We start from the raw sequence: 26,514 nt of genomic DNA, 5'->3' as shown, positions 1-26,514 counted from the left end.
TAAACACTCTTCTGAACCCCATATGATCTTATGACATCCTTTCCTCCCTTTCCCATTAATCTGCCCACCTTGTCTCATTATCATCACTTCTACACCCCACCTTATCCTTTATTTCTTGCCATTAATCTACACACCTTGTCCCATTGCCATAAAGCTACACATCCTTCTTCACCCCACTTTATCTTGTTCCCTTCCCCTTATTTCTTTATAGATTGTGGAGGGTGCTATACCTTTCATGATGAATGCATGTGTATATACTATTCCCTATTTAACCCATTCCCAATATCAGTAGATACCCTACCCCCCTCTAATGCCTTTGTATTGGTTCTTCTTCTGCACTTCATTTATATAATATAATTCCTATTTTATCTTTTCCTAGATAGTATTGTTTTTCAGAATTAGATTATACTCAATTCTTCCCCAATCTTTCTTTTGAGCTACCCAATTATTGATGTCAATCTTAAATATACATTATACATTTCCATGTTTAGAACAAAAGCGATTTGTCCATGTTGAGTTCCTTGAAATTAATCTTTGATATTAGATCTTACTTGTTAAATTTTCTATTAAATTCAGGTATGTAAAGACAGAGTCCTGAAAATCTGCAAGTTCATTGAATGTCCATTTTTTCTTTTGTTCAATCTTATGGATATGTCTTTTATTGTGGCTGTTGATAAGTCCTGTATAATTCTACTGTAGTTCCAGCAGATTTGAATTTTTTTGTTTATTTGTTTCTTGGAAAATTTTCTCTTTGATCTGGGAGGTTTCAAAATTTGGTAATGATTTTCCACAAAGGATCTCTTTAAGGTGGTGATTGGTGGGTTTTCTTTATTTCTACTTTCCCCTCATGTTCTATCACTTGAGGACAAATTTCTTTGATTATTTCTTGCATTATTGTGTCAAGGTTTTTTTTTTTTTTTGTCAGAACTTTTAGGTAGTCCAATTATTATTATACTTTTTCTCCTTGATCTGTTCTCCAAATCTGTTGTTTTTCTTATGTTTCACATTTTATCTATTTTTTCATTCTTTACATTTTATTTTGTTATTTCTTGGTCTTTCATAGCTTTACTGGTTTCCCCTTGCCCAGTTCTAATTTTCAAAGAATTATTTTCTTCTTTAAGATTCTGTTTTCTTTTTTAGTTGTTTAACTTTTTTCTCATAATATTATTTTTCTCAGATGGTTTTTGTCTTAATTTTTCCTCAGTGTCTTTCACGTGATTTTAAAAGTTTTTTTTAGTTCTTCTTAAAATTCTTTCTCAGCAGGTAGCCATTTAATGTTACTCTTTGGGGTAGAAGAGGCTTTTAAAAATTTCACTGGCCTTTGTTGAAAAACTCCAGTTTTTTCAAATCCTGTAGTAACTTCTTACTGTCGAATTCATTGTCCTCTTGCTGCTCCTTTTTTTCTTCCTTCTCTTCCTGTTCTTTTTTTTCCTTCTCTTCTTGTTCCTTTTTTTTTTTTTTTTTTTTAAATAAGAACTATTAGTGTAAGCACCTCTAATCCTGATGTGGGAGGGGAAGGGAATGATGCTTTGGCTACATTCTAAAGGGTCTGTATGATATTCATTTTGGAAAGGTGGGGGAGTTGAAAGAAATCAGCAACAGGTGGCTCCAGGGAAAGTAATCTTTCCTTTGTCATATTTCTTATAAAACTTACTGAAAATTCCTTTTCTATATATCTCTTTTTCCTTTGTAGTCTACTATTATTATTAATCTATTAGTTCTTCCCCTTAAAAGTTCCTTGAGAGAAGAACTTGTATCCCTAGCACTTAACACAATGCATTTTATGTACCAGGCATGTGACAGTTTTTTAATGAGTTGAATTGAAGTGTCATTGATCACAAATTATCCACCAAGAGAGGAACAGGTATGTTCGTTCATTGTTGGAGAAACTGTAAACTAATAGAATCTTTTTGGAGGGCAAGTTGGCTTTCTACACACAGTTACAAATAAAAGTTATGGAAAAGTTATAAAAGTAATGACATTTTTGACCCAGTAATTCCTTTGTTGGTAAGAGACCTTGAAAATGTAGCCAAAATCAGCAAAAAATAAAAAATAGAACTATTCATAGCAAGCATCCTAAATTATTATTTAAAAAAAAATCCCAGAGCACATGTCTTCCTACATGTCCAAGAATAGGGAAATGGTTAAATAAATATGGTCAGTTAATGGAACAGAATAATGAAATATAACAGAATAATAAAATTCAAATAAGACCAGCAGATGTGGGGAAAAGAAAGAAGTCCAGAAAGCTTTATTTAAAATGATGCAAAACAAAACCAACAACAATAATGACACACACATAGGAAAGACAGAGAGACAGAGGGAGACAAAAACAGAGACAGAGGGGGGGGGCAGAGAGAGAGACAGAGAGAGAGAAGAGAGAGAGGGGGGCAGAGAGAGAGACAGAGAGAGAGAAGAGAGAGAGGGAGAGAGAGAGGGAGAAAGAGAGAGAGAGGAAGAAGGAAAAAAAGAAGGAAGGGAAGGAAGGGAAGGAAGGGAAGGAAGGAAGGAAGGAAGGAAGGAAGGAAGGAAGGAAGGAAGGAAGGAAGGAAGGAAGGAAGGAAGGAAGGAAGGAAGGAAGGAAGGAAGGAAGGAAGGAAGGAAGGAAGGAAGGAAGGAAGGAAGGAAGGAAGGAAGGGAAGGAAGGAGGGAAGGAGGGAGGGAGAGAGGGAGGAAGAGAAAGGAGAGAGGGAGGGAAAGAAGGGAGGGAGGGAGGGAAAGGAGGGAGGGAGGGAGGAAAAGAGAGAGGGAGGGAAGGAAGGAAAGGAGGGAGGAAAAGAGAGAGGGAGGAAGGAAGGGAGGGAGGGAGGAAGGGAAGAAAGGAGGGAGGGAGGGAGGGAGGAAAGAAGGGAAGAAAGGGAGGGAGGGAGGAAAGAAAGAGGGAGGGAGGGAGGGAAGGAAGGAAGGAAAGAAAGAAGGAGGGAGGGAGGGAGGAAGGAAGGAAGGAGAGAAAGAGAGATAAAGGAAGAAAAAAGGAGTAAGAAAGAAAGAAAAAAAAGAAAGATTAGACAGCCCAATAATTATTGACTATAAATGAGTGAACAAACCAAGAGTTTTACTGAGGACTTAGGGAGAGTGATGGAAAAATTGTCACAATATTTATGTGTTGGAATTCATTACTTTGCCACTAGCTTCCTGACAAAGGAGTGATGGACTCAAAATGACACAAAATGAGATGTGCATTTCTAAACATAGCCAGTGGGAGCATTTGTTCTGCTTGACTCTGCAGATTTGGTTTAAAAGACTTTGTTTTTCTCCCCTTCCTCCCAATGGGTTGGATGAGGAGTGTGGGGGAGGAGCGAAGGGGAGAGAAAAGAAGTGTGTATTAGTTGAAAACAAAATAAATTCATTTGAATTTTTAAAAGAATCATGTTATTAGAAAAACTAGGTATGATAGACCTTTGGAGAAAACTGAATGGCGATAGAAAGGAGTATACTTTCTTCTCAGCAGTTCATGGATCCTATACAAAAATCGACCATATATTAGGACATAAAGATCTCAAATTTAAATGTAGGAAGGCAGAAATAATAAATGCCTTCTTCTCAGATCACAAGGCAATAAAAGCTACATTCAGTAAGAAGTTAGGGGTAAATAGACCAAAAAGTAATTGGAAAATGAATAATCTCATCTTAAAGAATGACTGGGTGAAACAGCAAATTAAAGAAACAATTAATAATTTCACCCAAGATAATGACAATGATGAGACATCATACCAAAATCTGTGGGATGCAGCTAAAGCGGTAATAAGGGGAAATTTTATATCTTTAGAGGCTTATTTGAACAAAATAGAGAAAGAGAAGATTAATGAATTGAGCCTGCAACTTAAAAGGCTAGAAAAAGACCAAATTAAAAACCCCCAACCAAAAATCAAACTTGAAATACAAAAATTAAAAGGAGAAATCAATCATATTGAAAGTAAAAAAACTATTGAATTAATAAATAAAACCAAGAGTTGGTTTTATGAAAAAGCCAATAAAATAGATAAACCTTTGGTAAATCTGATCAGAAAAAAGAAAGAGGAAAATCAAATTGTTAGTCTTACAAATGAAAAGGGGGGTCTTTCCACCAATGAAGAGGAAAAGAATCATGTTAAATGTAAATTGACCCTAAGGATATTTAGTTGACCACATTGACTCGATGCTCATCTTTTAATAAAAAATTAAGTGCCCCTAGGATTACAAGGAAGGCTCTCCAGGGGCTTGGAAACCGTGCCAGTGGAGTCGAGGGTCTTCCTGGCTCTCCTGCGGCTTTAGTTAGCCTCAGTGGACTCACTGCCAACAAATTAGTCACCAAACGAAGAATTCTTCGTTATGACAAAGAATTCCAGGACCTGGCAAGGGACTAAATTACAATCAGGTGATCCTGCTAAAATTAGCCTGCGACAGAACAAAGGCTCAGCTTACCTTTCTTACTCCCCAGGTCTGATTCCCAACTTTTTCTGCAAATTCCTCGTCGTTTGTCAGGAGGAAATTGTCAAATATAGATCCGGATTTTACCTGTTGAAAGAAAAGATGCTTGGAGTAATTACCATGAGTTGAGATGTGATGCGACTCAAAGAAACGGTTTTGCTTCTTTCCAAAGCCACGGTTTCTAGAACCATGGGAGAGTGTCTCCGGCAGCTGTAAAGGCGGCTCAGGTGCAGAGGACACATCATGCCGGGCAGCCACGGCCCTCTGCACTCAGGGCCCTGGCCAGAAGCCTAATTTTCGCTGCCCACGTCCTCAGCTGCACCTCCCATGTGCCATATTGTAGCCAAACGATGCCATTTTCTTTCTTCTAATCTTTGTCTCTTGGGAGAACTTTTCTTTACTGTCTTATCTGAGTTTGTTTTGGGTCTTCCCTTCCTTCCAGACCACCTCGGCTGCTGCCTCTTCCAGAAAGCCTTCCCTGATTCTCTCCCCAAGCTGTAAGAATGGCCTTCCATTTGGTTCTGGGCCCCAAATAGGAGGCACAAGGCTGATGTCCACAAGAGGGCAGCTGGGATAGTGAGACAAGAGATGGGCATCCGAGGAGTCAGCTGAAGGAAGTGAGGGTGCTTATCCTGGAGAAAACAAGACTTGGGGGCCATTTGAGACCTGAAAGCCTCCTAAAGGATTGTGGGGAGGATATGTAGACGTTCATATCAGAGAGAACCAGGAGCAGGGGGTGTGGGCACATGCATGTTGCTGTAAAGATTTAGTTAGAAAATGGATGACAAATTTTAATACACTAGGCAAATACCAGTGTTGCTAAATGACAATTCATTTGAAAAAGATCAGGGGGATTCAGTGGAACGTAAGCTCAATATGAGCCCTCAATGTGTCAGAGCAGCCCCCAAAGCTCATTGATCATAGGTGAACCCTCTGAGAGCACAGTGTCCAGAGCTGGGAAAGTGAGAGCTCTTCTTCCCCTTGTCCTGGCCAGGCTACCACTAAAGGCCAGGTTCATCTCTGGCCACGGGATTTTCAGAAGGCCATCGATAAATCGGAGAATGTCTAGAGAGATGATCAAGAAGGGGAAAGTCTTGGTTGACATCATATGGTGGATATGGGGGATAGGCAGAGAGAGACTGTCTTCAAGCATTTGAAGGACTGCCCTTGGAGGAAGGCTGGCCTTTGTTCCACGTGGCTGAACTGAGAGAAGCTGGAAACAGGCAGATTTAAGCTGGATGGGAGGGAGAACCCTAGCAATCAGAATTTGAGAGGTAGTGAGCTCCCCGTCCTCAGAGTCTCAGAGGGAGGTTATTAGAGTGATTGGCCAGGGATGGGATGGCCAATATGACCTCCGAGGTGGCTGAACTTCTGAAGTTCTGGCATTGATTTCTGGATTGCACAGTTGCTTTTTAATTTTTTTGGTCTAATGCTGGACTATTTAGAATCTTATTATTTACTAATACGTTGTATGTATTTTGAATACGTTATAAAATCCTGCAGGTTGAGTTCCTTCTTGTTTTTTAAAAAAGAATATCTCTGCTTGTTATAGGGCTTATTTACAATTCTGTGTCCCCTGGTTTCCCAGTCTCAAGCTTCCTCCTGAACAGCTGGCTTTCAAAGGCTCTGTGACCAGAGGCTCCTGTGAGACTGGGCGTACTGGGGCGAGGATGGTCTGTGTCAGCTGAGAACCAGCGCGGCTCCTTTTGGAAAGGCTTATCACCCTGCAGGCAGAGTGGTCCATCAGACGGGGCCGGATCTGGATCTGGGGGACCTGGATTCGAATCTCAGCTCAGCTACTTTGTGCAGGTGTAAATTTCACCTCCATGTGCTTCAGTTTCCTCATCTATAAAGATGAGAGAATTAGTCTCAACAGTCGAGATCTTTTCCCATTCTACAGCAAGGATGCTTTGATCCAGTTTGGCTAAAAGGCTTGGATCGTTCCCAGGATTCCAGGCTATCCTGATCTTTCGGACTTTCTCCAACTACAAAGTTGTCCATGCAGACTTGGGGGGCCACAGGTCAGAGATGCTGCAGTGAGGATTCTCCTATTGGCTCCATCAGCGTCTAGTTGGATCTACAGCCTCACTGGGCTGGGCATTCCCACCCACATGGATCGCTCTCTTTCCACAGCTTCTCATCCTGGGCACTTTTTTGTCCATGTCCATCAATTAATCCATAAGCATTTATTAAGTGCCTATGATATACCAGACTTTCCAAAGCCTCTGGCCCTCTTGACTTTATTGTCGGCCAATTTTCTTCTCTTCTTGTCTCCCATTCTAGCCCATTTTCTCGCCCTTCTCCCGGCTAGGCTCTTCCTTTCCTGATCTCTTACTTTAAAAAAAAAATTCTGCCAGAAATGGTCTCGTCACCCACTTCTGCCCAGTGAAATCTAACTTAGTCCTTCAAGGCCTAGCTCCATTACAACTCCTCCAATAAGTTTTCCCTGATTCCTCTCCCCCGCCCAGCCCCTAGGACCGCTATCCTCAGTACCTCCTCTTTGAAACCAGTTTGTTCTTAACTTAAGTGTGTCCATGTTTGAACCCATCAGAGGAGGAATCATAACCTGTTGACCTTGGATCCCTCCTGCCTCCCAGCCACAGAGCTTTCCTTGCTGGTACCAAGAAGGTAATGGAGGGAAATGAATTTTAGAAGGAATCCGAAAGTTAGGAGCCCTGGGTTCTTACTGTGAATGTCATCAACTAGCTATGGGAACTTGGCCAAGTCACTGAAACTGTATAAATGAGGGTGTTAATAGTTATCGAGCCTGCTTCACGAAGAAAGCACTTTGTATACATATCAAAACGTAATACTGGAAACATGTCAAAAATGGGGCCTGTTGTCTTAGGGTTTATTGAGGTCAAAGGGGATTCAGTTGAACAATAAGCAAGAATGATTTATTATGCACCTACTATGTGCCAGGATACAAAGACAAAAATAAAACCATTCCTGCCCTCAAGAAGCTTACATTCTACTGGGAAATACTGCATAGTAAATACAAAATTAATTAGAAAATATGAAATACGTACAATATAATTGGGGAAGGAAAGACATCGGCAGTTGGAGAGTTTATCTGAGGCAGAGACAGGGATAATTTCTATGATTTCATTGTTATCATAATTCCCAAGTAAGGAAATTCCTTTTACCAGTGGAAGGAGGCACCTTCTCTTCAACTCAATTTAGAGTTACCTACAGCCCTGCAAAGTCAAGTGACTTGCTTAGAGTAGTCAGTATGTGGCCACAGGCAGGATTTAAACTGTGGCCTTCCTGACTTCAGGGGGTCAAGTCTCTATCCACAATGCTACACTGCCTATCCACAGAAATGGGCAACTGAAATGAGGTGTTGGTTGCTGGAGCAGTAGTAATATCAATAATGACAGCAATTCTCTATATTTGAAACATCTTTTCAACTTATTCACATCTAAAAATCTCATTTTCTTATCATATGCAACTAAGAAAGCAAAGAGAACAGATATAATCATTCCATTTTACAGATGAGAAAACTGAAGCTCAGAGAAGGAAAGAGGCATTTACAGGCAATTCAGATCTGTCTTAAACCTCAGGCTCTTTCTACTGACACAGAAATCATTAACACCTTGGTGTGTTAGAAGGCTTACCCTTGTTCTATTTGGTCCCCGAAGGGCAGGACCCAGAGCTGGAGGAGGAAGCTGCAAAGAGGCAGATCTAGGACTGAAATCAGGGAAATTATTCAATCCTTCTTGACTTGTAAAAGTGGGACAGGCTGTCCTGATTAGTAAGTAGTCAGTTCTCCGCCACTGGGGGCTTCAAGTAGCAGAATGGATTCCTATTCATGTTTGATCCCTTATGAACCCTATGAGGTTCTGTGATTCTAACTAATTGTCACTTAATTACTACATGGCAAACGTATATGTACTTAATTACCACATACCTGCCAAATATCCAGGCCCAGGACACTGATGTTGTAATATCTGTAAATATTGGGGTCTGGTTTATACTTCGGATTGTCGATTTCTGGATGTACCCACTCACCTTTATAATTTGGGTTATCAATTATTCGACGTTTCCACTCACCCTAAAATGAAAATCGGAATGTTGAATAGGAATATTTGCATTTTTTCCCAGCATTTCTAATTTCAAGCAATAAAATAACTTAAATAATTGAACTCAAATTCTCCTGAAATGTAGATTTGGTCCTAATTGTAATAGTCTGTTTTAATTTGTTTAATCCTTTGTTTGTTTGCTTATGTTTTATAAATAGTTTTTATTCTTGAGCCTCTTGTTGTTATTGGTGTTTCTCAGTTTGAATAAAGAGATAAATGTCTGAGAATAGCTGAGAAGGCTACCTGAATCTCGGGGAAGTTTATCTCAGGAGATAGCAAGATCTTTCTGATCTTTCTGAGCTTGGAATGTTGGGCTGAATCAAAAGGAATTCATCAAGGGAACAATGAGTTTTAAGGATCAATGTTACTAAGATAAAATGATAGTACTCTTGGATGGAAGGCTTTAAACAAAATATGTCTTGTATAGTGGAGAAGGCACCCATCATGGAGCCAGAGGAGCTCAGTTTGAGTCCCAGTTCAAACTCTTAATAGAGTTGAATTCTATTTTTTTATTCTATTTTGTCTCATGTCTCCTTGAATCCACCCTCCACCCAACTACCAAGATAATCTTCCTAATGCACAAGTATATGACTATATCACCCCTCTGATCAAAAATCTCCTTTACCTTTAACTAGCATAAGATATAGATCCCTTAGCTCTGTCCTTTTTCTGCCTTATAGGGAACACTAGTCTCTTCTTGTTTCCATTGCTCTAAATCCTTGTCTTCCTGAGTAAGATCTTTCTGAGCTTAAAATGTTGGGGTGAATCAAAAGGAATTCACCAAGGGAACAATGTCGAGTCTTAAGGATTAATGTTACTCAGGTAAAATGATTATATTATTGGATGGAAGGCTTTACACAAAATATGTATTGTATGCTCAAGCATGAAGGAGGGGGATTCCCATCCTAGCTCCCAGCTCAACTGTGATAGTTTTTAGATTTTAGTCTTGAGCAATTAGGGTCTGATTTGCTAACAAGGAGTTAAACCGACATTAGAAGGCCTTTTTTTTTTTTTTTTTTAACAAACCAATTTGATTGCTTTCTTTCTCCCAGAACATCTTTCTTGATCCAGGATCATTTGGTTTTGCTTGAATACTTCTAAGGGTGGGGAACTCACTACATAACCAACTACCCTATCTTCCTTTGTAGAGCACTTTGGATAGTACATGATCTCTTAAGCTGAGCCAGTCTAAACTTTTTTAACTTCCTAAGGGACTAGCTCTGCTAAAGGAATATTGATAATAATAATAGTAATACTAATAATACTCGAAGCTGTAGTAGTTGTAGGGGTCATTGTAGTGGTAGTTATCCTAATATCATAACAATGATAATTAGTATTTATATTATACTTCAAGGTTCACAAAGTGCTTTACCAAGCCCCCTACTAACTTCTCCTCATCTCACATCTTACTTGGGACTTGATCCAGTTGACTTATGGGGGAATCCCAAGAGAAGATTTTGCCTTTTTCCAGATGAGAGACAGTCTGGTATGATGGAGAACCCACTGCTTTTGAATTTGGAAAGTCCAAGGTTCAAGTCCCTCTTTTGGCACTAAGTAAGGGTGTGATCTTGGGCAAGGAACTTAACCTTTCTGGATTTTCATTTCATATGATCATAGAAAGAGAGGGAGAAGGGATGACAGATAGTATCTAGTTTAACCCCTCATTTTATAAATGAGAAAATCGAGTCCAGAAAGCTGAACTGCTTTGCCTATGGTTACACAGATATTAAGTGTTAGAGCCATGATTTTGATGTAGGTGCTCTCACTACAGATGATTGAATGAATGAAAAAATAATTTAAGTGCTTGTTATATGTTCAGTACGAGGGATACCAAAAAAAAAAAAAAAAAAAAAAGTCAGTTCCTGTTCTTGAGTAGTTTATGTTCTATTGGGTTGACACTCCATAGAGAAGGTTTCGGTTGCAAGTTAGATGGAAAAGTCCCATGATCCTAAAGGTGCAGCAGCAAAGCAGATGTCATTTCCATAGAAAAGTTCTTCTCAGTTTCTGATGATGAACCATGGGACAGTCCCAAGGATTTAGTGAGAAGGGATTTCAGCCTCATGCTAGCTGGCACAAGCAATTCCATGTGACTTTTTTTCTCCCTTTAGAAGGGGCTGAAATTCTTTTTCCATCCCTTAGAGGATCAGAATATATGTTCCGAAGGGATCATCTCTATTGTAAGTATAAAGCACTTTGTAAACCTTAGGTATTATTTATTATGACTACTACTGTAATAATTGAAATCCAGAACTGGAAGAGGGTTCATCTAGTTCAGCCTAGAGCATAAAGCCCTTTAATGTATAAAATGTCTGACAGAAGGTTATCCTACCTTTAGATATTTGAACATTTTCAGGGACAGGGAGCTCACTATTCCATTACTGGACAGCTCTCAATGTTCTAATGTTCTTCCTTAACCTTAAGCCAAATTCAGCCTCCCTACATTTGCTACTTCCTCATTGTCCCCTCTGAAGCCACTGAGATGAGTCGTAATCTTTCCTTTATGTGATAGAACTTTAAAAATTGAGAGGATGGAGTCATGTCACCCAGTTCTTTCTCCTACACACTAATCTTCCTCAGTGGCCTCAGCTGTCCCTCAAGGACGTGGTTTGGTAAATCAGCTGGCACACACTGCCAGCTCAGAATCCCTGAGTCAGTCTTCTCAGTTTCCCTCTTTTTTAAAAAAAATTATTTGTTTGTTTACAAAGCATATGCACGGGTAATTTTTCCAACACTGACCCTCCCAAAACCTTTTGTTTTTGTCTTTTAGCTGGCAGGTAGTCCAAAACATGTTAAATATGTTGAAATACAGATTAAATCCAGTATATGTAAATATATATTTATAATTATCTTGCTGCACAAGAAAAATCAGGTCAAGAAGGAAGGACCTCAGTTTCCCTTGAGGTCATACCAGCAGAAGTATGTTCAGACCAATGTGAGATAAACCTGGCATCCTTCTTAGCTCAGTGCCCTCCCCAAACACATCTACCAAGTCTCAGAGATACTATTTTATCTATTAGAAGGTCCATCCATTTGTTGTCCTATATTTTATTCTCTTTGTAAGAGAAAAAAAAAATCCCCTTTACCTTATACTTTGGGTTTGGGATCAAAGGAGCTTCCCACTCGCCATCCATTGCTGTATCCCAGTCATAAGGTTTCTTCACATTTGGATCCGGAATTTTTTCAAAATCTTCCCAGTCCTAAGATAAAATTCACCCATCATAAAGATTCATTGGTGAGGCAGCTAGGTGGCGCAGTGGATAGAGCACCAGCCCTGAAGTCAGGAGGACCCAAGTACAAATCTGGTCTCAGACACTTAATACTTCCTGGCTGTGTGACCCTGGGCAAGTCACTTAACCCCAGTTGCCTCAGGGGAAAAAAAATAAAATAAAACAAAAAGACTCATTGGTGGCTTGGGGAAGATGTCAGTATACAGAGAAGACTTGTAATGAAACACTAAAAATGTGAACCCTTCTGGAGGCAGAAGGGTTTAATAAGTCAGTGGGAATGAGTCCTTCCTATAAGTTGCTCTGAAATGAGCCCTTCCCCTATTCTCTATCCCCCCTTCCCATCAGATCTTGACCTTTTGACCTTTGGCAGCAAGGGTTAGGCAGTTTGCTGGCTAATGTAAGTCCCCTGCTCCTTCCTTGGCTGTTCTATGGCAAGAAATGAACAAACTTGCTGGAACCATGGTCTTTTCCTGTGACTTAGGGATTCAGCAGCTTGGGGGGAGGCCAGAAATTTCCAGTTCTTTCAACTGAACTCATATGGCATAGCTTCCAGATCCCTCAGTGAAAAGAGGAAGGTTGAGGAATTCAAGGAGCAGAGCTGTTATGTACATCATGAAGGGTACCCAGAATGTAGGTAGCCCCGAAATCAGGGGCTGCAGATGCTTACTGGACCTGGTTAGGGTAATAGGAAAGGCTGCCCACTTGGAAAAATTTCCCCTCCTTGTGGCTAATGTTCCATAATCAGTAATCCATAATCAATTAATGATTACAAATTTCTGTGGCATGTAGTATACAAATAACATAGTTAGGGGGATTGAATTGAATACAATTGAACTGAATAGTACAATACAATTATTTTTGGATTTAATTGAATTAAACAGTTATTTAAGTGACTATTAGGTATCCAATGTCCAGCATGATTTGGTCCCCAGGAATACAAAGACAGAAGCCCCAGAATGAAAGGATTTCCAGATGTGTATATAAATATCTGTTAAAAGTGAAAGAGTGAAAGATTATACTTTCAATGGCTCCTAAAATTCTTTGTCTCATTAATTAGCATCATTTGTAAATAGGGGACCAGGAACAGAACATGTTTACCTCTGGTTTTTTGTCATCGGGATCCTCAATTTGGGGTCGTTCATCCCACTTTCGAGGCTTTCTCGCGTATGGATCTTTGATTTTTTTGGGGGGGAGAAAATCCCAGTCATCCTCCAAGGCCCCCACTATCACCAGTTCATTATCTATCTTGACTCCATAGGTGGAATCTGGACGAAGGATCAGCGTATACAGATGAGTATCCTTATTGATCTGCAGAGAAGGGAGAACGGGAGGGAAAGAACCAGTTCTGCAGAATTCTGCAGCATTATTCTGTCTTGACTCCCCTTGCAGGGAGTTTACCTGAGAGAGAATAAGAGGCTTGATTTGGGAATCTGAATGGTCTCAGATGATGCTGACCCATAGTCCTAATCAAGCCAGCTCAGCTTTGTAACATGCCCTCCTGGCAGTTACTATTACCAGTCTGTCCTAGGCCCAACAGCATACCTTTGACCACTGACTTTTGCAGTGTCAACTCTACCTAGCTCGCCTCCTCTGAGGCCTTCAAAGGTCTCTGGTCACAATCTCTTGAATCTATAGTTTAATAACCGGTAGCACACTCAAGAACAGCCACGTGTAATCTTAAAAGCCTTTATTATACCTACTCACATAATGCCCTGACTTATTAACTCCCTAGTGAACTCCTGGTCTGAAGACCCATGTGTTCACAACCAAACTCCTTACCTCTCTGGGCTATCCATCAGCTTATCTCGGCTACCCCAGGCTGGGGAGCCAGGATAAAGAGAGCGACTTGCTGTCTGCAGTGGGCTTATAAAGGGCCTGTGAGGTCACACACACAGCCAACCAGCAAGAGAGTCACCCATTACGAAGCTATCTCAATATGGCCAGGATCTCACCCACAGGGCAGTCCTCTATCCACCCAGCATGGCAGAAGATCTGGGAGAATTGCAGAGGAAGAGCTTTCTTCTTGACCCTTTAAAATTTGAAAGGACAGAACCACATCATCCAGTTCTTTGTCCTACAGATTAATCCTCCTCAATGGTCTCAACTGGCCTTGGGTTGGTTGGTGCGGGGTTGGGCTGTTGTGCTGGGTAGAGGAAGAAGGGCTCAGAGCTCACTTTTCAAACAATGAACAGGACAAAGAGAGGAACATTACTGATGTCATTATTTAACAACAGTAACTGGACCAGGAGGAGACAAGGCATTATCCAGGAGACATATACTCAAAGATCCACGTCGAATATGGAGCAGGAACATGAGCAAGCAAGTTCATACATCCCCAACTTCATGCACTGTTCCCAATTCCCTCTTCACTAGAGTCCCTCAAATTACTTTGTGTTTATCTTATATGTGCTTCATATTTACATATGTGTATATAATCTTTGTGTGTGCATAATATATAGTATATGTTTGTGTGTGTGTGTGTGTGTGTGTGTGTGTGTGTGTGTATATATATATGTATGTATGTTTGTATATATTTCCCCAGATAGAACATAAGCTCCTAAACATTTGAAACTATTTCATTTTTTAAAATAAGGTGTTTCCCCTTTTGTAAATAAATTATCCATTTTATGTGTGGCCATTTTATTTACTGAAAGAGACCAGTAAAAGAATATTGTATGAGAAAAACAGCTTCAGATAGTTGAGGACCAGGAATGGCTATCCATCAGTTCCTTAACACATAACCTTATTCTGAGAATTTTGAAGGCTATCAATGAAATGAAATGAAAGAACTTATTGGAAACTATAAAAAACTGTACGTGGCACATTTGTGTTCCACCGGATAGAACTGTGGGATCTGGGTTCTCCACCTGAGCTCCTTATACTGAGTTTCTAAGTGACTTATTTTCTGAAGTCAGAAGACATAAGTTCAAAATCTTACACAAGTGCTGAAAAATATCTTTATAATATGGAAATATATTTTGCATAATTTCACATGTATGATTGACATCACATTTCTTGGCTTCTCAATGGGTAGGAGAGATCAAGAAGAAGGGAGAGATTTTGAGTTCCAACTTAACTATGTGATCCTAAGCAACTTATTTAACTCCAATTGCTTCCAAAACCAAAAAAAATAAGATTTGTTCTATTGCTAATACCACCCCTTAAAAGAGAAAAAAGAGCTCATAATTTCAGCATCAGCAGAATTCCCAAGGGACCATCTAGTCCAAACTGTGTGGTCCTACCATACTTTGTCTGCTAGTTTCTACGATATCTGAATGCTATCTCTGAATTTCTCCCAAACCTCCATGCCCAGGCCTGTGGACTTACCCGGCACTTGATGGTTTTATTAATTTCATGGTTTTTTCCTTTATAATTAAGGATGACATGTACCTTGTTGTTTCCCATTCCACAGATATCTGGGCCTGAAAATGAAAAACCCAGTGACATCAGATAAGTGATAATTATATCACTGTTTAGGACCAGAAGCAAAGATGAATCTGCCCCTTGTAGTGTTAGAATCATGCAACGTGAAGGGTCATCCCACTTTGGTCTGCAATGGATTAGTAAGGAAGGAGTTTTTCTGTAGGGATCACAGAATCTCGGCCTGGGGAGGCCATCTAGGCCTGATCAAGAGAGCCCCACTGCCTCTAAGGGCCACTTCCAACTTAAGGATTCCAGCACCATCGGGCCCTTGGACAGGGCAAGAGACCCTGACCAGAGAACTCACCGAACATGATGTAGTAGGATGAGTTGGAATGCATGTCCTCTTGGTCCAGGTCCTGAGGAAAGAGCTTGACATATCCTCCCCCACAATCAATCCCCTGCTCGTGTTTTACTGAGAACTGTAATACCAAACTTTGACCCTCGTTGCTGAAAGGCTCAAATCGGGCCGACAAGGCATAAAACTTGGCATCTTCACTGGTCTGGAGACCTAAAGGGGCAGAAAACACAGGCCTGTAAGCTGAAATGGGTCAGTGGCAGAAAAAACCCAACTCAACAACCAGAACAGTGCGTCAGAGGCAGCCACACTGGCCGGCTGGGGAGCAGGGGGCAACAGTAAGTGCCTCGAGAGCCAGATTCTGGCACAGAAAAGCATTGTTATTTATTCAACTCAGCTTTGTTGAGAACCAACTATATGCCAGATACTGCTGGGACTGAACAGAGAGGAGCCTCATGGGAGGAGCTGCCTCCTCCTCTCTGCCTCCCATTCCTGGCTTCCATCAAGTCTCAGCTAAAGTTCCATCTTCTTCAAAAGCCTCCCTTCCTTCCCCTTTTTCCTGGTGTCTTCCCAACCCTGATTGCCTCCAATTTATCCTGCATATGACTCAGTTGTATAAGAAAGAAGCCTGGACAAGGAACACAGAATTGGGTCTAGTCATGTCATGAAGACCTGAATTCAAATTCAGACTTAACACACTTACTAAGTGATTCTAGACTTTTTTTTGCTAACTGAAAAAGGGCGATAATAATAGCACCCATCTTACAGAGCTGTTGTGAGGCTCAAATGACATGATATTTGAAAAAAAAAAAACTTCTTAGCAAGTGTCTGGCATATAATAGCAATATAGAATAATAGAAAATGTAAACATTATATTATAATATAATATATAAATATTTAGGTTTGTTTCCATATCTCATTCTAAGGCACAAAACCAGGGTGGTGACTTTGAATCTACAGGGAGGTCCTTCTTCAAAAAGTCTCAAAAAAATAAATAAATAAAAAGGACTCTCATCACTCTGCCTGACCCTGCTCCTGTCTCTGGTACTCAAATAACCCCGATGCCATTTCTTTTACATCCAATCATCAATTACCTTATTTTATGTAACTAATGTATATATTACTCCTTAACATGAGTACAAGTACCTCAAAAAAAAACCAAATTGGCTGCCGGAAGGTAGCATCCTTCTGTCTCTTATGACTTTTTCTTTATGAAAAGAGGCAAAGTCAATCCATCTCTCACTCCTTTCTCTACGTAGCCAGAACATGGCTTTCATCACGGCAAATATTTGGCCCATGGACAGTTTTTGTGCAGTTCAATATATGATCCAATTGTAGCTTTCATTACATTCGACACATGTCTAGCACATGATGTGCCACGGTCAACATATGGCGTACACATGGTCTCCACCATAGTGAAACATGGCCTATAGACAGCCTTCATTAGTCAATATATGTTCAGTATTTGACTTTCACCATGGTCAACACATGTTCTACTCATAGCCTTTCCCATGGTCAATACATGACCTTCACCATGAATAATATATGACTAGGACACAGCCTTAATTAAAGTCAATGTATGGCTCACAAGTAGCTGTCATCCTTGTCAATATATGTCTAACCCTTGGCTTTTGCCTCAGCCAATATTTGATCTGCACATAGCCTTCACCATGGATGATACGTTGCCATGGTCTTCATCATCTTCAATTCATGGAGCTTTCATCATGGTCAATATGAATCCAGCCATTTGGTCTTTGCCACGGTCAACAATGGCACACAAATAGTCTTCACCATAGCCTTTTTCGTAATCAACACTCAGACATCAAATGAGTTCTAAAATGAAAATTAACGACACTTTATCTTGTCTGACAACAGGGCGCTCTGGGTGATTTGGCTGGAATGGCATTTTATTGAGGGGTTTTGAGTGTGCGATGTTATAGAGAGTCTTATTATACCCAGTTCTCCAACAGCTTCCTGTGCAGAGCCCATCTGAAGCACCCAAAGACACTACCTTGGTTTTATCATTCAGCAGGTCTTTATGAGGTAACAGAAACAAAACTAAGCAAGATGGAAGCCATTGTAATTGGGACATGATAAGCAGGAAACCCGGAATAAATGATCTCCCTCCCATTTCTAGCCATGCCTCATTTTTCTTCTTTCCATGAAACTTTCATAGGGAAGGAGACATTGAATAAACTCCTACCAATTACTAATTTTCATCTTTTAATGAGCTCTAAAATTAGATTTTTGACAGTGGGCTAGGATATGTGAGAGGGGGCAAAATTAAATGGCAAAATGAATGGGCTCTATTTATAGCAGGCAAAGACTTCTTTGGCTCTGAGTGCCCAGGCTGGTGCTCCGATGACAAGGTGCCTTAGAGCACATTGGACAGACTTGAGCTGGAAGAGCCCATGAAAATCATCTCATCCTCATTGGGAGGCATCTAGATGAAACAGTGGGTAAGAGCACTGGGCTTGAGTGAGGAAGAGTTGAGTTCAAATCCTTCCTCAGACACTTATTAGATGTGTAACCTGTGGCAAATATCTTAACCTCTCTCAGTCTCAGTTTCCTCATTTGTAAAACGGGGATAATAATAGTGTTGGTACCAGGATCAAGTGAGATAATATACTTTGCAAATCTTCAAATATGACATTTATTATCATTATTATATTGATGGAAAAAGAAACTGAGGTTCAGAGAAACAATTTGCTCAAAGTCGTATGACTTTGTTTTGACTAACAGACTTGGGGGATGAAAACCAGAACCTCTTACTCTAAACTGAACACTTCTTGCCCTAAACTGCTTTCTTAACCAGTCTCCCCTGCTAGATCACAAGCTTCTTGATGGCAGGCCAGCCTGACTTCTGTGTATCTGTATCTTTCCTGGGCATAGAAGAGAGATCCCCTTCCCACTCTCATGTCCCCCACCCCTTGGGAAGGGCTTCATAACTGTTTAAGAAAAGAAGAATGAGTTACAGAAGATGCACAATAAACATAAAATGCCCCCTATGTGCCAGGTACTGTGCCGAGCACTGGGAATACTTGAAGAAAAGAGGCAAAAGACAATCAATATTCTTAAGGAGCTCACAATCAGTTGTGGAGGCAAGAAAATAAATATGTGCAAATGATATATAGAATAAATAGTAATTAATGAGCAGAGAAAAAACACTTGAATTGAGCAGTTAGGGAAGGCTTCCTTTAGAAGGTGGGATTTTAGCTGAGACGGGAAGGAAATCTGGAGGTGGGAGAGCATTGTGGGACAGCCAGGGAAAATGCCTGGAGTCAAGATATGGAGAGTCTTACTTAGGCAACAACAAAAGACCCAGCACTCTTGTGTCATTCTTTCTATTTAGATTGTTGTAGTTGTTGTCTTTCTTGGTTCTGTTTATTTCCCTCTGTATCAGTTCATACAGCTCTCTTTATGCTTCTCTGCATTCATCAAATGCCATTTCTCATATCACAGTAATATTCTATTATATTTACATACCATTTTAGCTATTCCTAAATTGATGAATGGCTACTTTGTTTCCAATTCTTGGGTATCATAAAAAGTGTTGCTATAATTTTCTTCTTATTGATGGCTTCCTTGGTGGTTAAGCCCAATGGAGTCTCTGGTTCAAAGGGTATAGACATTTGAGTCACTTTATTTGTATAATTCCAAATTATTTTCCAAAATGATAGTACCATTTCACAGTTTTATCAATAATTTGTTAATGTGCTTATCCTTCCACAACGCCTCTACTTGAAGAGGACATTGAATGTTGTCATTATGGGAATCATTTTTCGCCAATTTAAGTGTGTAAGATGAAACCTCAGGGTCATTTTGATTTGCATTTCTCTTATTATTAGTGATTTAGATCATTCCCAAATATGATTACTAATACTTTGCAGTTGTACTTTTGAAAACTGTCTGCTCATATCCTTTGATCTAGTAATCGATCTAAAGGATCCATTACATCCTTTGATCATATCTATTGATCTATTATTGATAGATCTTAAAGATCTATCAATTACTTATACATACACACACATATATTACATATACATGTGTGTCTCTGTATAATTTGTATATATTGGTTACCCATCAGATAAATCTGATGCAATTTTTTCCCCATTCAATCATTTCCCTTCTAATCCTAGGTACATTAATTTTGTCTGTGCAGAGGTTTTTCAGTTTCAAGTAATCGAAAGTATCTAATTTTTTTGTAATTGCCTCTATGTCTGGTTAAGATTACATCTCCTATCTCTTCTTTTCTATGTGTAGGAAAGAAGGTGGAGAGAGGGAGAGAATTTAGAATTGAAAATAGGATGAAATTGAACAAGAAAAAAAAGAACATATTTACCCATAAGTATGAGAGTTATATGCTTTATTTCTCTCCTAATTTTTTAATAGTTTGATCTGAAGATCACCAATATCTAAAGCTATTAAACTTATATATCTATTTAGAATGGTTTGTGGAGTGTTGAGAGTTGTAAGTCTAAACTTAGTTTCTGCCAGACTGATTTTCAGTTTTCCCAAAAGGTTATTTTTATCAAATAAGGAATTTTTCCTGAGGTAACTTGTGTTTTCTATTTAGTCAAACAACTCTATAATTTTTGAATCTCAATTATCTAGCCTGTTTTGCTGAACCTCTTTAAGCAATAACAAATGACTTTGATGATCGCTGCTTTACAATGCAGTTTAAAGACTGCAAATACTATTCTTCCTTTGTCCCCACTTCTTTTCATTATTTTCCTTGATGTTCTAGATCTTTTGCTTTTCCAAATGAATTCCAAAAGTATTCCCTTGGTACTTTTATTGGTATAGCATTAAAAATGTAAATCAATTTTGGTAGTATTATTCTAAGTAGATTCTTAATAAACATTAGTTATACTACAAAATGAATTAATTTCACAATAACAAACTTTCTCAAAACTTAAGATGAATGACTCATTTTTCTTAAACCTTCATATAACCATTTTATTAAAGATAGTATACTAGATTGGAAAGAACACTACATTTAGAATAAGAGGACCTGAATTTAAATTTAAAATTTAAATTAAATAAGTAATAAGTATTAGCTGTGAGACCTTGAACAAGTTTTTTCCTTTCCTCTGGGCCTCAGTTTTCTTGTCTTTAAAGTGAAAGATTTGGGTAAAATAATCTCAAAGGTGCCTTCTAGCTCTAAATCTCAGGATTGTTTACCTCAATATTTTTTAAAGACTTGGACTTTCATCAGTGGTGGTTCACTTTCTTTTTACTATAACATCTATTAAAGCACAAGAGAACTATAATCTATATTAGTGGAGTGGTGGTTCTCACTCCACTAATGTAGATTTATAGTTCTCTTGTGCCTTAATAGATGCTATGGGGAAAAAAAATCATTGTATAGTGATCAATATCCTAATGGGTTTTGTGAGGCTGCTCCTGGGATACCATACATTGAGCACAGATATCTCTGGATGTGAAGTCATTCCAAATTGGAAGTGTTTGGGAGGACCAGCCAAAGCCTGTGCTTGCTAATTGACCCAAGTCTAAGGACCCCAGGCTTCCTCTATACCTTGGAGAGGCATCTGGGAAGGAAGACAGAGAAGAACGAAACAACACTTTGGGGGATGAACCAACAGGACTCATGAAAGCAAAAGGACCCAATAATCAGAACTCTCCAGCCCAACCCACTTCCAGTGACAGTAACACTCACCTTTATCCTTTTCCTTGTCTCCATAGAACTTCCCAGCTGTCAGCTGGAATTTACCATATTCTGACAAGTGTTTAGATTGGACCCATCGTTTTTTCCATCCATCTGTTAGGGAATGAAAAAATATATCCAAAATGCCTTATATCTGACCAAGGGAGACCACATCAAATTTAATGAGGTGACACATGAAATGTTGGAAGGCCATGAGATGCTCCTTGAGAGCAGAGATTGGTCCATTCTGCCTTATGCATTCGGGGCACCTCGCATACATTTAATACTTGGTGAATAAGGGAGTGAATACAGGGAAAGATTACTGAATTTGGATTCAGAGGAGCTATGTCAGCTGACATTTGCAATTTAGAAAGGGAGAATAACTATACCATGAAATTCACTAAAACAAATATGTGAGAGGCAGTGTGTTCTAAGGGAGAGATGGCAGGGATTAGGATGAGCTGAGTTCAAGTCTAGCCTCTGGCAAACCCACTGTCTATATGATCCTGGGCAAGTTACTCATTTTCCCATGCCTTAGTTTCCTCATCTATAAAAAGGAGGGTATATAAAAATGTAATGTTATGGCACAAAGAAGTCGAAAGTAGCAAAAATTATAAGGGAAACAGTTAACTGGGCACAATTCTTGGCAACAAATTTTCTTCTCTTCTTTCAATTCTTCTTCCTTTTTTTTTTTTTTTTTTTAATTTCCTCCTCCTTTTGATGATGACGATGATGATGATGGCCACGTTTCACCCAGGCAACATCTGTAGAAGGCTGATGTTCAGAAATCTCTCCCATTGCTTGGCCCACAGAGGCAGAATGCACTGGGCAACAAGGACTCTGGGCACAAACCGGGCCACTTTCCCTTCCTCAATCTTCTATCAGACTCTGACTCACAGGACCAAAGACGTTGTATTTCTTTATGACTATTGCCCCCTGCTGGTGAAAATAATCTTCATCTCTCCCACTTTTCTAGTATGTTAAGGCTAATAAAGCACATTTTATCAAAATAACTCTGGGAGGTAGGGGGCTCCAATATTGACAGATGAGAAAACTAAGGCTAGGAGAGGCAAAGTGAATTAGCATTATAGGTTTATTTTGTCTATTTGGGTTTTTTGGGTTTTTTTGAGGCAATCAGAATTAAGTGACTTGCCCAGAGTCACACAAATAGTAAATGTCAAGCAACTGAAGCCCAGACAGGCTTGCCTGAGAATCCCCACCCTCAGATTTAGAAATAAAAGGGATCTTAGAAATAATCAAGTCAAACGCTCTCATTTTACAAATCTGAGATTACCTCCTCAACCCTAGGACTGACTTGTAAGAGGATGAATATATCAAACTTGCTTCAGCCCTTTACCACCGGCTTGGCCTTAAGACCCCACTAACCCCTGCCTGGATAATCAGGTCCAGCTATGAACTGAATATTTGCCATGTGTAATAATAACCTCTTAGCTCTCTATTCATTTCCCAAGAATTGAGAATCAAAATAATAGTACCACTGATGCTATAAAAGGTAAGATAATCAACTTTTCTATGTCAGTCAGTCAATAATTATTTATTAAGTGCCTCCTATGTACCAGGCCCTGGCTTAAACCCAGAAGATACACAAAAAGACAAAAAGGCAGTCCCTGCCCTCAAGAATTCACAGTCTAATGGAGGGAGAACAAAGAAACAACTATATACGAACAAGTTATAGACAAGTAGGAAATAATAACACAAGGAAGATGTTAACATTGAGAGGTATTGGGAAAGGCTTCCTGTAGGAGGTAGGATTTTAGTTAGAGCTGTTCAGAATCTCTTTGATCCCCTAAACCACTCCTCTCTTTCCCAACCACCGCTCCCAGCTTCCTCATATCAATCCATAACAGCTCTTTCCCTCTGGTGTCCCCGAATCAAATAAGAAAATACTTATTTCTTTTTATTTTGGAAATTCTGGAAAATGTAAATTATTAGCATTTTGCAAAGTGGTTAGTATTTTGTTATTTACATATATTTTTCTATTTATTTTTCATTATTTAGTATTTTATTTTTCCCCAGTTTACATGTAAAACAACAAAAAAAAATTGTTTTTAAAACTGAGTTTCAGATTCTCTCCCTTCCTTTTTGCCTACTCCCTCACTGAGAAGGCACATGTGAAGTCTAGCAAAACATTTCCATTAAAGTCATGTTGTGAAAGACAGCATAGACCTCTTTCTGCTCTTCCAAAAAAACTCAAGAAAAATAAAGTTTTAAAAGCGTAGTTCAATCTGTATTCAAACACAAAATAAGATAAAATTTGTAAAGCATGTGTCCCAGGTCCAAAGCAGGTGCTTCACAAAGCTTGTTTCCTTTCCTCTTCTCCATTTTTACCATTTCACTCTTCCCTAACTTTCCATTTCATTTTCTAACTTTCTGCAACTCCTGTTTTATTGTTAACAAATTGCCCTTCGTATAGATGTCTATCACATCCTGGAGATTCTTTTGTATATATTATTATTTTGTGTGTATAATTTACCTCTCACTATAGGGATGGCCTGTTTCATTTTGGTTTTGCATTCTAATTTATAACATCTAATAGTATAAATGATCTAAGTATGACTTAGCATCCTAAAAAATTAATACAATGCCTTGGTGCACTAGGATATTAATAGTGCCCACAGCAAGACCCTAATTTTGCTACCTTGATCAAAAGTCAGGGGCATCAAGTTGAACTCTCTTAGAAAAGACTTTGATAGAGTGGAACATGCCCCTGAAGTATCACTGAAGATGCTTGCCCTGAAGCAGAGAAAATGTAAGAGGATGAGACTGTGATCTTCAAATATTTGGAAAAGTCTCACAGAAAAAGAGCATTAGAATTTAAATAGATTGGGGCAGCTAGGTGGTGCAGTGGATAGAGCACCAGCCTTGAATTCAGGAGGACTCGAATTCAAATTTGGTCTCAGACACTTAACACTTCCTAGCTGTGTGACCCTGGGCAAGTCACTTAACCCTAGCCTCAGGAAAAAAAAAAAAAAAAAAGAATTTAAATAGATCTCAAAGATAGAGGTCCCGGATGATTTAAGAAAGGCCTGGAGAGACTTACATGAACTGCTGCTGAGTGAAATGAGCAAGACCAGGAGATCATTATATACTTCAACAATAATACTGTATGATGATCAATTCTGATGGATGTGGCCCTCTTCAACAATGAGATGAACCAAATCAGTTCCAATAGAGCAGTAATGAACTGAACCAGCTATGCCCAGTGAAAGAACTCTGGGAGATGACTATGAACCACTACAGAGAATTCCCAATTCCCAACACCCTTATTTTTGTCCACCTGCATTTTTTATTTCCTTCACAGGCTAATTTCAAAGTCCGATTCTTTTGTGCAGCAAAATAACTGTTTGGACATGTATACATATCGTGTATTTAATTTATACTTTAACATATGTAACATGTATTGGTCAACCTGCCATCTGGAGTAGGGGAAGGAGGGGAAAAATTGGAACAAAAGGCTTGGCAATTGTCAATGCTGAAAAATTACCCATGCATATATCTGATAAATAAAAAGCTATAATTAAAAAAAAAAGATAGAGGTCCTAGGTAGATAGACCTATGGTCATAGATATCAAAGTTGGAAGAGACTTTCCAAATCATATAGAGCCCTTCCTTCCTTTTATAAAAAAAATAAAATAAATAAAATTAAAAATATCATCAGAGAGGTCCTTTGGTTTCTAAGCCAGTGTTTTGTCACCTTTACCATAAGAAGTGATTACTTAGAAGATTCCCTATACAGGGAAAATTCTGAAATTCTTAGAAATTTCAAGCTTCAACTAGAGAGTGGTCCTTCCTTTTACTGAGCATGCTGTCATTTTTCTGAGCTTCTGCCTCAAATCATCTTGACTGTTAGGATTCATTTCAGATTCCTGCCCACTGACTACCAATTGCAATATGACGTAGGGTAAAGATTTTACTGGCCAGCTCTGACCTGTGTCATTTCATGCCTCTGAGCCTCAGTTTCCCTAATTTTAACCAATGGAAATCATTAGACTAGCTTACTCACTCTTGACTGTATTTCATTGGATTTCACTGTTAAACAACTATTAGTTATTTGATCGCTTTCACTTAATGCCTCTGAGCCTCAATTTTACTATTTTTAAGCAATGAAGAGCATTAAATTGCTTCATTCACTCTTGACTATACTCTTGCCTGGATTTCATTGCCTAGTTGTTTGACCTATTTCACCTAAGACCTCTGAGCCTCAGTTTCCCTCTTTTTACAAACCAGTGACTAGTTATCACTCTTGATTATACTCACTTTGTGGACTTCTTATCAGCTTCCTTCCCATCCTAGATAAACCTCTATGCTGAGACTTTGTTCTCCTGTTTGGGGTTCCCCTATTCAAACCCCTATTTCAGTAGTAGCCCTTCAATTTACTTGCATCTTGTCTCACTCACTGCCTCTTTCTTCTCAACAGTTCCATTGCTCCCAAACAAATAACATTCCCTGTTTCTTTCTGTTTTTGTCTTTTCCCTTTAGAATGTTAGTTTTTGGAAGATTCATAGTAAATACCCAATAAATATCATATCTCCATCCATAATAATAATAATACCTAGTATTTATATATATGTAGATATATAGATATATAGAGAGTTCTTTAAGGTTTGCAAGGCACATATTAAGTGTTATTTCATTTTATCTAGCAATCATTTGTCTCCCCAGTGCCTCTCTTACAAGGCTGTCGTGGGGATTGAACAGGAGTCTAGCAGTGAAATGAGAGGCTGACCCAAGTTGTTATTTCAAGAATGTTTATCAAAGATGGTCTCTTGCAGTTAATTCCCTTGGAGATAGATCATTTTTCTGTTTCCTTCCCAAGGGTGGGTAGTGCAGGTTAGGGCATGTTCCATGAGAAGGGATCTTGTAATGGGATAACAAAGAACAAGCCAAAGTAGCCAAGAGCTGCATCTTCAAGAGGTGATAGAGCTACTCTATTCCAAAAAACACTAGGGTGCTGTGTGGGGATCCATCCAAGCCCAGGCCTCCAGAACTGTACTTCCTGGATAGGGGACAGGATGTTGTGCTCAGTAGAAGACCCTGTGATCTATCTTTAAAACACCTCTCACATTGATCCCCTTCTCTTCACTCACATAGCCACCACCTCTGTATAAGGCCACATCACTTCTCCCAAGAGCCCCCTTTCTGGTCTCCTTGCCTCAAGTCTATCCCCAGCCCAGTCAGTCCTTAATTCAGTAGCCAAAGTGATTTTCCTAAATCGTGAGTCTGACCATATCACACCCTGTTCACTAAACTCCGGTGGCTCCCTATTGCCTCAGGGATCACTATAAACCCCTCTCTTTGGTATGTAAAGCTCTTTATCAGCTAGTTCTTCCAAACCTTCCAGTCCCTTTACCTACTTTCCATATGCCCTGCAGTCCAGCCACCCTAGTT

The 26,514-nt window shown here is 39.3% G+C and overlaps 1 protein-coding gene across 1 annotated transcript in view; it reads right to left on the bottom strand.

Moving 5' to 3' along the window:
- The window catches only part of LOC141540561 (calreticulin-like), a 30,427-nt gene that overhangs the window by 931 nt on the left and 2,982 nt on the right, over positions 1–26,514 (bottom strand). The window contains exons 2-8 of the mRNA XM_074264641.1: positions 21,118–21,219; positions 15,447–15,650; positions 15,047–15,141; positions 12,818–13,027; positions 11,576–11,689; positions 8,321–8,464; positions 4,405–4,497 (exon numbers count right to left, since the gene is read on the bottom strand). Coding sequence (XP_074120742.1) covers positions 4,405–4,497; positions 8,321–8,464; positions 11,576–11,689; positions 12,818–13,027; positions 15,047–15,141; positions 15,447–15,650; positions 21,118–21,219 — 962 coding nt within the window. The remainder of the gene's footprint in view (positions 1–4,404; positions 4,498–8,320; positions 8,465–11,575; positions 11,690–12,817; positions 13,028–15,046; positions 15,142–15,446; positions 15,651–21,117; positions 21,220–26,514) is intronic.

The sequence above is a fragment of the Sminthopsis crassicaudata genome, chromosome 4 (assembly GCF_048593235.1).
Source record: "Sminthopsis crassicaudata isolate SCR6 chromosome 4, ASM4859323v1, whole genome shotgun sequence".
In the NCBI taxonomy this organism is placed as follows: domain Eukaryota; kingdom Metazoa; phylum Chordata; class Mammalia; order Dasyuromorphia; family Dasyuridae; genus Sminthopsis; species Sminthopsis crassicaudata.
Note: the sequence above shows the minus strand (reverse complement) of the source record. Positions and strands in the feature narration are given on the sequence as shown.